Genomic DNA, 14,549 nt, shown 5'->3' on the forward strand with positions numbered 1-14,549 from the left:
CACCAGCGCCTGAAGTCGCTAAACAAGAAGTCGCTGAAGGTAACTGAAGCCAACCAGGCGGTCACCATCAGCACTGATGCACCACGGCGGCTGGTTGTTTGGCGTTATCTCAATTAATGTACGCATAAAAGCGGGTGACGGGAGTGAGCGGCGAAGGGAGTTATATATGTATGTGCATAATGCAACTAATCGCTCGTGGATGGGTGGTTTTGATATGCCAACAAAGAGCTGCAACAAATGTTGTTAGCAGCAACAACAACACTAGCGCAACAAACAACAACGAACTTGGCAATTTGCCTGCAACGCGTCAGCTTTGCTTTTGCTCGTTAAAAAACCGCGACTACAAGCATAAACATATTCATATATACACGCATATATACATATTAATACTAAATGCACTTTGTTTTTGCTTGCCGCACCGCGCAGTGGCAGTTTTGAGGCGGAGATTAGCGGCAATTAGTCGCTTAAAATTGTGCAACTCGTTGCGCATTGCCACTTAGGTGAGCTGTCGAGCTGCCAAGCCGTTGCATGCGCGCTTTCATGTTGCATGGCTCAATTTAATGCAATGGCATCAACTTAATTGTGGCAATTATATGAAAAATATGCGTGTTGTTGCGCTATACATGCGGTGAGGGCTGCAGCGTGCAACGCAATAAGTGCGTAGCTGCCGCATAATATGTGTAGTTTTGTATAGACGTATGTTAGTTAATTCAAAAGGCACTCACCAGGTGGGCATTTGCACTCGTACATTAGACCATTCGACTGACGACAAGTGCCGCCATTCTGACACGGCGATGGCGCACACGGAATGTACTTGGATTCGCAATTTTTGCCTGTATAGCCGCCAGGACACATGCATCTAAGGAAGAGAGGTGATGGAAATTAATTAGTTAAATACGTGAAGTGGAATTTTAGCGAAAAAATTTGCAAAATTATAAAATTAAAATAGTCTTATTATTATTGTTTATTTTATTTATTATAATTTAAAAAAAAATATTAATAATAATAAGAATAATAATTAAATTTATAAAACTTTATGGCAAAAATTAAAACATATTATAATATATGTATAAGTATATAAAAAAAATTAAAAATGTCGGAATGAAAAAAAAAATAAATTGGAAAAAAATTAAAAAATAAAAAAACAAATATGAAAATTATAATATATAATATATAAGAAAATTAATTAAATTTACAAAATTTGTATGGTAATAATTATATTTATCATAACTACTGTTTTTTTTTGAATATTTTAAATTTTCAAAAATATAAAAAAATTAAAAATGTCTGTGTAACAAAAAACAAATAAAAATGGAAAAAAAAATTTTAAAATAAAATAAAACAATAAAAGTTGCAAAATATAACATATAAGAAAAATAATTAAATTTAAAAAACTTGGATGGTAAAAATTAAATTATATTATAAATAAAAATATAAAAAAAATTAATCATAAATTAAGTCGATTAATGGAAATAGGTAATCTAATATAAATAAAAATATAAAACAAAAATGTTGGCACGACAAACAACAAAAAAAAAATAAAAAAAAAACGGCTAATTAAAAAAGGATAGATACCAAATATAATTAAAAAATTAACTATTAAATTAAAATGAAATTAAATTAAAATTAAATTAATAGTTAATTATAATAAACTATTACACACCAACAAAAAGCAAAAAACAGCATAAAATATTTTCAATTATATATTTTTATTTTTATATATATATTTTTTTAATTTTTATTTTCATATTAATTAATATATTTTTATAAAAATTTCTCATATGTACTACTATGAAAAATACTTAGGAGCACAAATAAAATGATTATGCCTATATCACCATAACGGTAAAACAAATAATGTAACATGATATAAATATAATATGATATATGTAAATATAATGCTTGTAATTAAATTCCCTAAAGGCTTTTATTTACTGCCATCATTCATACAATCGAAAATGAGCTCGTTCGCATGTCACTCATACGCCCTGTTGTACCACAGTAAACGCACTTGTATTGCTTTTCACTTTTAGATATACGATAAAAATACTATAAACATGAAAAGTGTATACGAAACTAGACACTGAGCCTCTTATATGATTTACGTTCTGGCTTTGAGGCTCTAATACAAAAGTTGAACCGAAGTTTTGAATTTCAATGCATGCGTTAAATATTTGAAAATAAACAGAAACTTAAATGCCTTTATTTGTATGCATAATAATGTGGAAGCAAGAGTTTTCAAACAAAATTGAAATATATATTTACTATGTTTTTCTCCATTGATAATATATATTGATAATAAGCTTAAAAAATTATAGAACTCTGAGAGGAAGGATAATTTGGCACTTTTCTTATAAATATTCAATCAAATCCACATTTTAGATTTTTTTGTTAAATTGGTAACATTTTCCTAAGAGATTATGTTTTAGGGGTTAAACAAGTTTAGAATTCTACAAAAACAATTCGCTTATCGCAAACATTTTTTATAATTTTTTTAACAAATATTCAATAAAATGCACATTTTCGATTGTTTTGTGAATATATAGTAGTAACATTTTCCCAAGAGGTTATATTATAGGGGTTAAACTCTCCAAAAATAATTTTTTCCGAAAAACTTAATCCGTGTTCAATTCGCTGTAGTATCGAGTCGTTCGGGCAGTCAGTTTTAGCAGTTAAAATTTTAAAAGTGTTTTTCTCGAAACAACATTTTCTAAATCAACGTTGGTACCGGAATTTACAATAATTACTAACTAAAAACTAAACTAATTTTTTGTTAAAACTTTAAAACTTTTTTTTACAAGAGTACGAGTTTAGCAGGTGTTTTTGAAGCAAGCTTGAGCTCCATTTTGGATCATTTTATTTTTTTTAGAATTCTGTTTTGAAAAACTTATAAAATTTTCTCCATTTTGTATCATTTTTAACTATATCTCTTAATTGTGAAAGTTAACCTTATAATTATATGCCGCAAAAGTTATTACTGATCTAATTTATTTCAAAAATATATCATTTGCGTTATTAAAAAAGTCTTTTAGTGCTTGAAGAACTTAGATATATTAGCAACTTCAGACATATTAGCAACTATAAACCCTTGAAAAGCCAAAAATCCTAAAAAAGCTTAAGTCAAGTAGCGTACTGCAGAGGGAAGTACACAGAAGCAACACCGAATTTTTTGTCATTACACTCATATACAACTCAACGCCGTAATGTTTATGTTTCGGTCTGCAAACTGTGAAAAAATAAGAAATACACCAACAATGTATGGTATATAAGCTATAAAAAAACACATGTGACGACGTTTTTATGCCGCAGTCTGTTCACTTTTATTAATTTTTTTGTTGCTGATATTTTTACTGGATTTTGAAGTTTATTTTCCTTATAGATATACTTGTATATTTACTTGAACCTCGCTTAGGCACATACACAAACCTACATATGTTTATGTATATTTACACTGTTTCTCCTTACTTAAATTGGATTTAATGCTGTCCGGCCTTTTGCTTTTTTAATTTGCTTGTATTTTGGCTTCTTGTCTCTTCCACTTTACCTTGCATTCGCTTGCTGGCGTTTACAACTTCCTTTCAACATTAATCTTCAACGCTGACTTTGTGTTCTGGCAGGCGATACACAAAGGTAAACATAAGCGTACGCTATTTTTATGTTGAGTCAGCTCAAACCAATGCTTGTGGAAAGACATACACACATACTACATGTACTTATACAAATGAAGAAGTATGTACATGAGATGACAAAAAGTAAATTAATGACAAAAATTCGCAGTGACGTCCGTGGTAAGTATTGGAATACAGGGTGCCTAATTATTTTTTGAAGATTTGGTGCTTTTTTTGGATATTCATACAAACATATGTACACATAAATATATGTAGAATCGAAATAATTGGATTTTTTTAACTCCTAATGTACCTTAAATACTGAAAAAAAGCAGACACAAGTTGTCATACAAACTATATATGTGACCCGGTCTACGGAAAGGGGGCTTAGGTGTCAAAAAAAGGAGAACAATTAATGAGATAACGAGAAACTGACGATTATTTTTAACAGCTTTTCCCAGAAAACTAGTTCTCGCACGTTAGCTCCCTTTTCGTAGATACATATAATAAAATATAGTGAGCCGATATCAACGGTTGCGACAAAGTAGAGAAAAGAATCCGTACAAAATTTCAGATCGATAAAATGTATATAAAGACAGACGGGCGATCGTACAGACATACGAACAAACCGTTCCCATGACAGTCGGACCTGAGTAACCGGAACGGAGTTGGATTTTTATCCGGCCGAGGACTTTCAAATCGATACCATGCTTTGAAATTACTTCAGGAATCTTTTCTGCCACTACAACAACAACAACAGACGAACAAGTATAAATCGACTCAGCTCATCATGCTGATAAATTATAATATTTTATAGGCTTCCTCACGTTTCCTGCTGACTGTTATAAACTTCGGGGCCAACTTAGTATACTTTGCTTAGGGTCCAATAATTTCTTTTGAAATTTTATGCAAAAATATAGTTTTGAAAAACGTTTCTTAATCAAAATATAGAAACATCTTCCTTCAAAAATGTTTGTAAGAACTATTTTAGTGATTGTTGCCTAGTCTATAAAATCTAGGGCGGTTGCATATGGCTTCTAATCACCCTGTGTTTGAGAGCTTTTGTCCAGCTTTAGGATTTTATTGTTGTTTATTACAGTCGTTGGATATTTGAAACAAAGGCAACATGAGTAAAGGCTCTTCGTAGAATATTTTTTTACTTTATTTTTATTATTTTTATGTTTTATGTGAGTATAAGGTATTATATAGAGATCTTTTATAAAATTGTCAAGCGTTTGCTTATATATGTACATACATATACATAATATATACATGTACATATGTATATGTCTATAAAATATGTGCGAATATTGTGAGATACTCATGCTGAGAACATAAATTTTCCTTCGGATTTACAACATTGTGATTTAAGTAATATTTGCTTAATATAATAATGATGGAAAAGAGTATAAAAAATAATAATAGAAATTAAAAGAAAAATAATAAAAGAAATTATAATAAAATCTTGTTCAGAAGAAAAATTTATCTAAACTAAATTTCTCAGCAGTCACGCCAACTATTCAAACCACTTTTTCACAAATTTCCTGTGCACACCCTCTCTCTCTTTCTCTCTCTCTCTTTCTCTCACTTATTAGCCGCCAGCGTGCAACAAGATTCCTGCTCCAGTTCCGCATTCTAATTGCGTATTTGTCAAATGGACTGACAAGTGCAGCGAGCCTGTCGGAAATCAAGTTCACAGGCAGGCTATAATTCCTGCAGCACATACGGAACACACGCATACACACATACATATATAAACAACATACCGACAGAAAAACTTAGTTAAGCAGGAAAATAGTCTTAGCAGTCTGACAGCAGCAGAATGTGGCAAATAGTGGGTTTGTGGCGTAGTTTAATGTGGCTGACAGCTGGACAGCGAGCAATCCAGTCACTCATCAGGTAGCCGCTGTAGAGTACGAGGTGACAGAAGAAAGATTTGCCTCATCTAGCAAAAGGCCATTGAGGCATGATCACGAGCATGGCGGTCACTGCGATACGAGATAGCAGTGCCAATCCTATCACAGCACATATATAATACATTAATGCACACATGTATGTATGTACATATGTATGCAAGTATATACACACATGCACACACTCATTGCCCCTAGTGCTGCTGCTGTAATTTTAATGGGCACTCAGCCTCCGCAGACTGACTGAGCTGCTAGCCCCGACTGACTGACTGCCTAAATGGCTGCCATCCATCCAACTGATACGTTTGAGTAGCAAAGTGCAACATACAGTGGCAACTGCACACACTCGAGCAGGTAGCATGCAAAAAGGGGCACAGCTGTTGCAGTTAAAAATCGCTGCATTTAAGGTTTTTTCTTGCGCATTTACTTTTTTTGCCATTTTCGTAAATGACAGTAGCCAGATTAGCTTACCAGCAACAACACAAGCACAACAACGACAACAACAAGAGCAAAAGCAAGAGCAACAGCAGTGGCAGCATCATCATCATCACAATCAGCACATCATTGCCACCGACATTGGCATTGCCAGTTGAGTAGCTGTTGGTCCGGCACTTCATTGCTCGCACTGTAATTTGCACGCTCGGCTGTACAGAACCCCCCACACATACACATACATATAGCATTGCATAGCTAACGCACACAGGTGTCTGTGGCAGATTTGCTGCAGCTGCACAGTTGTTGTGCTGTGGCTGAAGATGCTCCAAATGTAATGACATTTTCATTTCATTTTAGTTTTGTTTTATTACAGCACGAAATTAAATGGAGTTCAGTAGCGACTTTCGTTTATTTGTACATATGTATGTATGTGCTGTTACATTTACGGCGATTTGCATTGCTGAAGTTCGGAATCGCACGCAATAAATCCGTTACGTTCACTGAATGGTTGGACACATTTACTGAAGTTTTTACAGATTTGTTTGTGTATTTTTTATTTTATTTTGAGTCTGTTTTTATTTAAATTGAAAACGGAAGTGCCAAAGCAATTTGTATGACATTCGTGGAGCAAGTTTTATGAGTGTGTTTTTGCTTGTCTTTAGGTGTGATTATTACTGTGCTTTAGGTGCGTTATACTATATAGCGAAATATTGTATACAAAATCTTGAAAATTCCAGTTAAAACAAGAAAAAACGTTAACTTCAGCTGCACCGAAGCTGATATATCCTTCACAGGTGTATTTCTTTTAGTAACTATGTGTTCGGTTTATATGGCAGCTATATGCTATAGTTAACCGATCTTAACAATTTCTTTGGAGATTACATAGTTGCCTTAGAAAATAATCTTTACCAAATTTCGTGAATATATCTTGTCAAATGCAAAAGTTTTCCATACAAGAACTTTTTTCCGATCGTTCGGTTTGTATGGCAGCTATATGTTATAGTAACTAGTTTTGGACTAGTTTGTATATATACAGACAGACGGACGGACAGACAGACAGGCGAGAATGGCTAAATCGACTCAGCTCAACATACTGATCATTTATATATATACTTTATAGGGTCTCCGACGCTTCGTTCTGGGTGTTACAAACTTCGTGACAAACTTAATATACCCTGTTCAGGGTATAAATATATTTATGTAGTTATTAAAAGATATACCTATTTATGTTACAAAAGTTTGATGTGTTATTCAAATGGTGAACCAGACGTTCTTGATTTTGATATTTCGAAAGGTTTTTTCAAGGTACTCGAAGTAAATACACCGGTACTCGCAATGAATAAACCCACCAGAGTAAATTGTAAATTATCGCAAATGGCTAGAAGAAAATGTGGACCCCTACATCGCCCTTTCCTTTCAGACAGATATCGATTATAAAGCGAAAATCTATATAAGTACGCCAGAAGCTAGAGCAGTGTGTCCACAAGCGGGATAGACATCTTTGGCCCAATGAGGTAATGACGAAGCTCAGAGAGAAGAGACGTCTTCGGCATGCATGGCAAGTCAGTAGAAATCCTAATGACAAAACACTTCTCAATCGTGTCACAAAGGAGCTGTAGCATATTCTTTGGAAACTGCGCAAAAAGTCCCTAGAGGCGTTTCGGGTAGCCGCCATATTTGGAGATCCAGTAAACAATCTTGGGATTGCGACTAGACAAATATACGATAATTAAACAGCAGATACCATTGGTGCAGATCCAATGCAGAGAAAGTATACGTGTTAGCCACACACCTCCAAAACATGTTTATTCCTAACTATTTTAGTGATGGATCAGCAATGCGGCAATCAGCAATTTTTTTGGATGTGGTTTGTCAAATGGAATTTTCGATTGCTGAAATAGATGCTGTAGAAGTGCAGGAGGAGATCAAAACATTGGCAAACACAAAGTCACCATTTTGCTAGACTTTTTCCTGTGGGGATATGCAAATTGTAAAGTCTATGTGGAGGATTCCGTTTCGATTCAGGCACGTCATTCGCCAGTTACCAGTCGAAATGCCCGAACGAGTTATCGAAAATTCGACTCAACTTAAAAAAAAATGCCAAAGAATGTTCTTTCGAATGGCAATAAACATTCCCCATTAAATTTGAAGTTTCTGTGTTTTTTTCGGAAAAAAAGTAGGGAACCTCGATATTTTTTATAAGATTTCGGCAGACAATTTCCGATTTATTATTTTTAAATATTTAGTTTTCTCTTTTAAGTACGAATTATTATTTTCTAATTATTTTTTTTTATCATCGAATATTTTTAGTTAGTCTTCATATTCATTTAGTTTATTTTTTCATGTTCTAATCGATTTTACAAGCGTTCCGCAAAAGGAAGAAAGCAAGAGACTTACTTAGAAAACGCTTAAAATAGCAAAAACAACTCGGTACACGACTAGTAAACTAATAAACACAGACAGCGCTAGTAATTAAGACAACTAACTAAATTATCAATTAAACCTTATATTAGAGTTAATTAAATAAATGCTCAAAATTCCATTTAAAAAAGAAATAGAAATAGAAGAAAAAACAAAACTCAAAATAAAGTACAAAAAGCTAACAGTTAGCCACACGGGTGGCTATGTGTAAGCGACTGTCCGTCCGTGCGCCCGTTCGCTTAAATAGCTAACTATTGCAATTACAACTACTCGCCTATTTTTGTTGCCTTCTGCCTTGTTTTCTGGTCAATTAAAAAAGCCCTAAAAGACCTGTTCACAGCTCGCTTGGCTAACCAATTGTCCGTCCGCACGCCATTTGACGTTCAGTCTGTCTACAAGACAGTCAGTTTGTCGTCTTAACGACGTGCGCTGACTACTGACGATTTGACTGAGCTGCCGCAAAAGACATTGCTTACAACTAATAAGCAACAACAACCAACGCCAAGCACAAAAATAGCAAAAACAATTTGATTTTTTTTTCTCGCGTAAGGTTGCCCATAAATGGCCAGCAGACGGTGCGACGAATAAACTAACAACAATAACACGGCAAAAACAATAAAAAAGCAAAGCAATACTACACATACATACATGCAACAACAATAAAGTGCAACAATACAAATGGGCCTGAGAAAAAAGCGCTTTAACAACAAATTTGTCTTTATTTCGCCAAGCGCTCGAGCGAGCAGCAATGAGCAGCGCACAGCACATAGGAAAAACGCTCGAGTGAGTGGAAGGAAAATTCAGCGGAAAAATTAAAAGATTTCAGAGGCGGCTGCGGCTTAGTTGTAGCGGCGTAGCTGCTCTTGTATGTAAGTGTATGTGATGTTGCAGCAACAGCATGTAGCGGCAATGTTGCTGAAGTTAGTCAACTGCAGGCGTACACATGTAGACAATGTTGAGTGAGTGATGTTGCACACTTTGAGAAAGCCAATAAAGACACAAGCGGCAACAACATTGAAGACGCTGAGTGAAGAGTGGCAAACTTGGAGGCCACAGGGAGTGTGCATATGTATGTATGCAATATAATACTAAGATTTTATTAGACTTTCAACTATCAATAATGAAATAACGGCAATAAATGTTAATACAAAAACAAATATAGCGTTTATTTGCACAGAAAACGAAAATAAATCATTTTCGATTGTCGCTGATGAACTCTGACTGTCGCTAAAATTACTGAGAAACATTAAATCATAAGCTCAAATTAATTGATTATCAGTGAAGAGGGACCTTAGGTCGAAAAACAGTGAAAACATAATAAATAAATTCGCTTGTGTAGGCAAAAAATTATTGTTTCAAGCATCAGCATTATTGTTAATAGTATCAAAATAATAATTTATTGGGAGAGGTTTTTTAATGGGGAGCTTTTAATGAGCTTTTTAGTGTCAGGGGTCCCTGCTTGTAGTTTTACAAAAATTATTAATATATATTTTAAGTGACGATATGTTTATAGTTTGAATTAATATTAGCTTTTGAATATGCTAAGTTTTTCTTAAATGAAATGAGGACAAAAAAGTACACACACACGCTTACACATCCCATATACTATAAATCTTCTTCACAGCCTCTCGTCTACATTTTATGGTATCCAATTAATACGTATTAAATACTTATTTGCAATAACACACTTATTTTTTAATTACACAGAAGAAATTGATTTAATTATTTCTCCTTTTCATCAGGCATGCAACTCGTACATGTTGCACATCTTCATATGAGGCTAAAATGGACAAATAAGGTCTTTGCTTGTGCGCGGAGTCATTGAGACGCATCGATTGCAGCTATTTGATTAAACGAAAATTATACTTATACAGAAATAACGGCGGAAAATTACTGCTGTTTTTTTCGAAATTCTCCGAACTTTATTGAGGTGGTGAGAAATTTAACGCTGCGGTATTTAGTTCGTGGTGTAAACAAATAATGAAACAGAAAAGAAGAAAAATTACGTCTTTCATAACTATGAGCAAAAAATAGTAAGACTTTGTTCATAATGAACCCTCTGTTCAAAAACCAAGAGTTATAAACCCATAATTCCGGCCTCTTTTTACGGAGTGCACCACGTCTCGATAATCTATGAAAACTTTCAACTTAACTCTGTTGCTTGACCTGCTGCTTTGACGTGGAATTTTCTGTTCGGCTCACCTTTGCCTGGATATTCGGCCGATTGATCGTTTTTTCCGAGTTTTAAGCATAGATCCAGGACTCATCGCTAGTAATAATATGTTTCATGTCATCCTAGTAGTTGGAAAGCACTGTTTAACAGACGTTAATGCGTCGCTATTTATCGAAAAAATTGAGTGATTTTGTAACCAATCGTGCTTTTACTTTTCTTAGGCCCTAATGGTCTTTCAAAATGGTTTTCACTGATCCTTTAGATATTCCAACATTGCCAGTAAAATCTCTGACTGTTAATCGTCGATTCTCAAGCACCAATTCCTTTATCTTATTGACGTGTTGATCAGGAGTTGATGGACGTTACGGACGTGGTTGGTCGTCAACGCGTTCTCGAACCGCTCGTTCTGATTTGCATGTGGCCATAAACTATTACAGTTAGTATGAGAGTTCTTCAAGTCGTCATCTACCATGGAGACATCCGCAATTCCTTGACCCTTTTGGGTTCCAAAAAAGAGCAGCTCTGCAAAATGTAGCAAATTTTTGCGTAGTGTATGCGATAGCCAGCCAAATCGTCTAGATTTCATTGTTGGCTCTATATGTAGGTGGTTTGTTGTTTTTTATCAGTAGATCTTGATTGGAGATGATACGAAGCCACCAGATCTTTAAGACTTTTCATAAACACGAGTTCGCAAAAGACTGCAACAAGAACCTATCAGTTATCATCATCAAATATCAAGATTTGCAACCAAAAACGTGGACTGTTTTCACGCTGGAGTTAAAAACACGAAGTTTATTGCTGAGTGAGATTGATTTAGAGCCCTTATGTGGACTTTTAACTGAGCAAACGCATCACGGGCTTAGTTTATGCGGTTGGCATTTCCGAAAAACCTCCATTAGTGATAATTTTGTTCACAAGATAGCAGAATTCTGTTTTGCGCGATATCTCTTAGTCGTTTATAGTGAATCGAACCAATTTGTTGTCACTGTTACTAGATCCATGTTGATTTTTAGGCCAACCTCGCCAGCATAAGCTTATTTAAGTTCCTCTGCAAGTCTGATTTTTTTGCCAGGAGTGCAATATCATCCGCGGAAGACAGCTCTTCGAGACTTTCCCAAAAAACTTGTGAGCCACGCCGTGTTTTTCCATTACGCCAGTTTTCAAATAAATTGGGTCTGATAGCCGTTTATTGTGTAAGGCTTGGCATGCAAAGTCAACGTGGCGAGCTTTGATGACGTTTATGATCATTTCTGGAATAGCTCCTGAATATAACGAGTACCAGTTTTGAGAATACTCTCCAAAATCGTGCGAATTCCGATCCCACATTCATGGAGAACATTATAACTGCCTATGAGACATGGGTTAATGAGTTTGACATGCAAACAAATCAACAATCATCGGCAGGGAACCCGCTTTTAGTCGATCGAAGAGATAAAACAAAATTCGCTGAAAAAGCTGAAGGCCATCCCAAAAAGTGCTTATGAAAAGTGTTTCGAAGACTGGAAAAATCGTTGGCATAAGTGTATTACATCTGGTGGGGATTACTTTGAAGGCCACAAAATAAATATTGATGAATAATTAAATATTTAAAATATATCTACAATTTCTGGGTATTTTTTCATCACAATCTATAAACAAAAACATGTATTTCAACATTAATGAAATATGCTTACTTCCAAAGATTTATTAATAATAAATATTTGAGTAAAAAAAATTAAAAATAGCACTGAAATAACGAAAGATGAAACCAAAAACATTTGCGTAGAAACCGAAAGATATCGAATAGAGTTTCAAGCAAAAATAAATAAAAGTTAATAAAGGAAATATGCACAATCAAAGGCACGAGAATATGAGAAAAACGCAAAAGGCGAATAAACGCACAATTGTTATTAATTTTATTGTTGTTGTATACATGTATGATTGGCCAATGAACTGTGCAAACGGAATATCGAATGAGTATTGTATTACCGCTGTTTTCAATTTTTTTATGATTTTTTATGCTTTTTTAATTTAATTTTTTACTACAGCCAACAACGCAGCCAATAATAATAGTAATTTTAATATTATGGTTTTTGTTGAGCAGTCGTTGGTCTCAGCTGTTATTTGCCGCTTTCGCATACCTTGCTGATGGCGGCTTTGTTGCTGTTGTAGCTGCCTGCCGCCAGCACAATTCAACACGCACATTAAAGCGATAATTAAGCGTATTGCCGCAGCAAGCAGGCAAAAGCAAAGCGCAAAAGCCCACAGAGTGTAATGATAATGGAAAAAATTGCTTATAAAAATTAAAATTTTCATACGCGCTTTTATTGCGCTTAAGCGGTGTTTTGCCGCCAACCGAAGGCGATGCGGTATCGATATGATTTTTGAATCATAAAAATACAAATAAAAAGTATATTTTTATACGCTTCTAGAGTATAAAAGTTTTTCAATTAGTATTTACTGTAATTATTGTAGTAATTTTTATTGTTGGTGTTTAAGTTTACTAAAATTGTCGATAATTCGGCTTGTTTTAATTAAAATTCTGAAACGCATTGCCGAGTGAAGTGAGCAGCAATAATCGTTGGAGAATTCAGCAGTGCATTTCGAATTATTGTAATTACTGAGCGATTTCAAAATCAACCGGATTTAGAGATATAAAATCTCAATCACTTTTTAATGCAATACTTCAATACGCTTGAGCTGCGTGCCTTGTATTTTATTTTACTTTTTCCCAAAATCTTTAATTGCCAAAAAAAGCCGGCAACGACGCACCCAAAGGTTACGCCAGCAGGTTTGGTGATTACTATGTGGAATTGAATGAGACTTCCTACCAAGATAAATGATTTAATGCCACAAGATCTATACACATACATACATAGATACAAATGTATATATAAAAGTATATTCACCAGCAATTAGCGGCCAACGGAAATGCCTAATTATCGCACAAAACCTCGTGGCTTAAGGTATGCACTTGTAATCGATTAAATAATTGTTAACGAAATTATGAATACTTTTTTTGTCTATAAAACGCTTTTACGAACAGTTAGTACTACTGAAAAGTGCTAGCACTACTTCGATTTACTCTTTAATTCCTTAAGGGTATTCTCTTTACTGTTTAGCGGTAGTATAAATGCGGCTTTTAATTTATTTCCGGTGTAATCAGTAGTGGATAGTAATGCATAGATATTTATATAAGAAAAGTTCTGCTCATAAATTGCAAATTAAATGCTATTCTTTACAGAATCCGATTAGACAAATATCTCAAGTGATAGGTTAGCTTAGATTAAGGACTCGTACTGCTATATGTAGTCCTTTGTGAAGCCATAGAAAAGAAGAACTAAGAAGCACTTACAAATTAGCAGAGGCGTTTAATTTCATTCCCGCCAGTTCGATGGGATGTCTGAAGGTATGTGCTCCAAAGTGTTTAAGTCAAGACTTTCCAGTTCCGCGAGACAGTCAAAAAGGAAGTGTTGAGTTGTTTCCACCTCATCTTCTTCTATACACCTTCTGCAGTCTAACTGCGTGAACGCCAATAGGGTAATGGACTTTTAAAGCCGCACAAATAGAGAGAGGCTAGTCTTAATGAGGTCAAAGGGACCACTAGACCTCTTGCCATCGATCATGGGCCAAAAGGCTTTTGCAGCAGCGCATATACCGATGGTGGCCCAGTGCTTGCCAAGCATCCGCGAAGCCCAACTATCTAGTAGTAGAACACAAGAGAATACGAGAGCACTGACCTGCTACCGATAGCAGTTCTAGGGTGCGTTTTGTTGCTAGCTTATCAGCTTTATAATTTCGTGCGTTTCCGCTGTAGCCTGGCATGGTTAGGCACTTCTTGACCAGCCCTGACTGCACTATTAATGAGTTCAAGGCTAGTATCGCCGCTCTGCTATCTGAGTGGATGTTCATTTCTTTGAAGGAAGCTGTACACAGGAGCAGTAAATTTATTGCTACCTTAATGGCGGGATTGGGATGTAGTGCAGGTCCTGAGCAACAAATCTGCTGCTACCTTGATGG

The 14,549-nt window shown here is 35.0% G+C and overlaps 1 protein-coding gene across 1 annotated transcript in view; it reads right to left on the minus strand.

Annotated features, from left to right (window-relative positions):
* LOC126758929 (neurogenic locus Notch protein) overlaps positions 1-14,549 on the minus strand; it is a 170,008-nt gene that overhangs the window by 43,079 nt on the left and 112,380 nt on the right. Inside the window, exon 5 of the mRNA XM_050473381.1 lies at positions 726-859. Within this exon, the coding sequence (XP_050329338.1) occupies positions 726-859 (134 nt within the window). The remainder of the gene's footprint in view (positions 1-725; positions 860-14,549) is intronic.

Source organism: Bactrocera neohumeralis, chromosome 5 (genome assembly GCF_024586455.1).
Source record: "Bactrocera neohumeralis isolate Rockhampton chromosome 5, APGP_CSIRO_Bneo_wtdbg2-racon-allhic-juicebox.fasta_v2, whole genome shotgun sequence".
Classification (NCBI taxonomy): Eukaryota; Metazoa; Arthropoda; class Insecta; order Diptera; family Tephritidae; genus Bactrocera; species Bactrocera neohumeralis.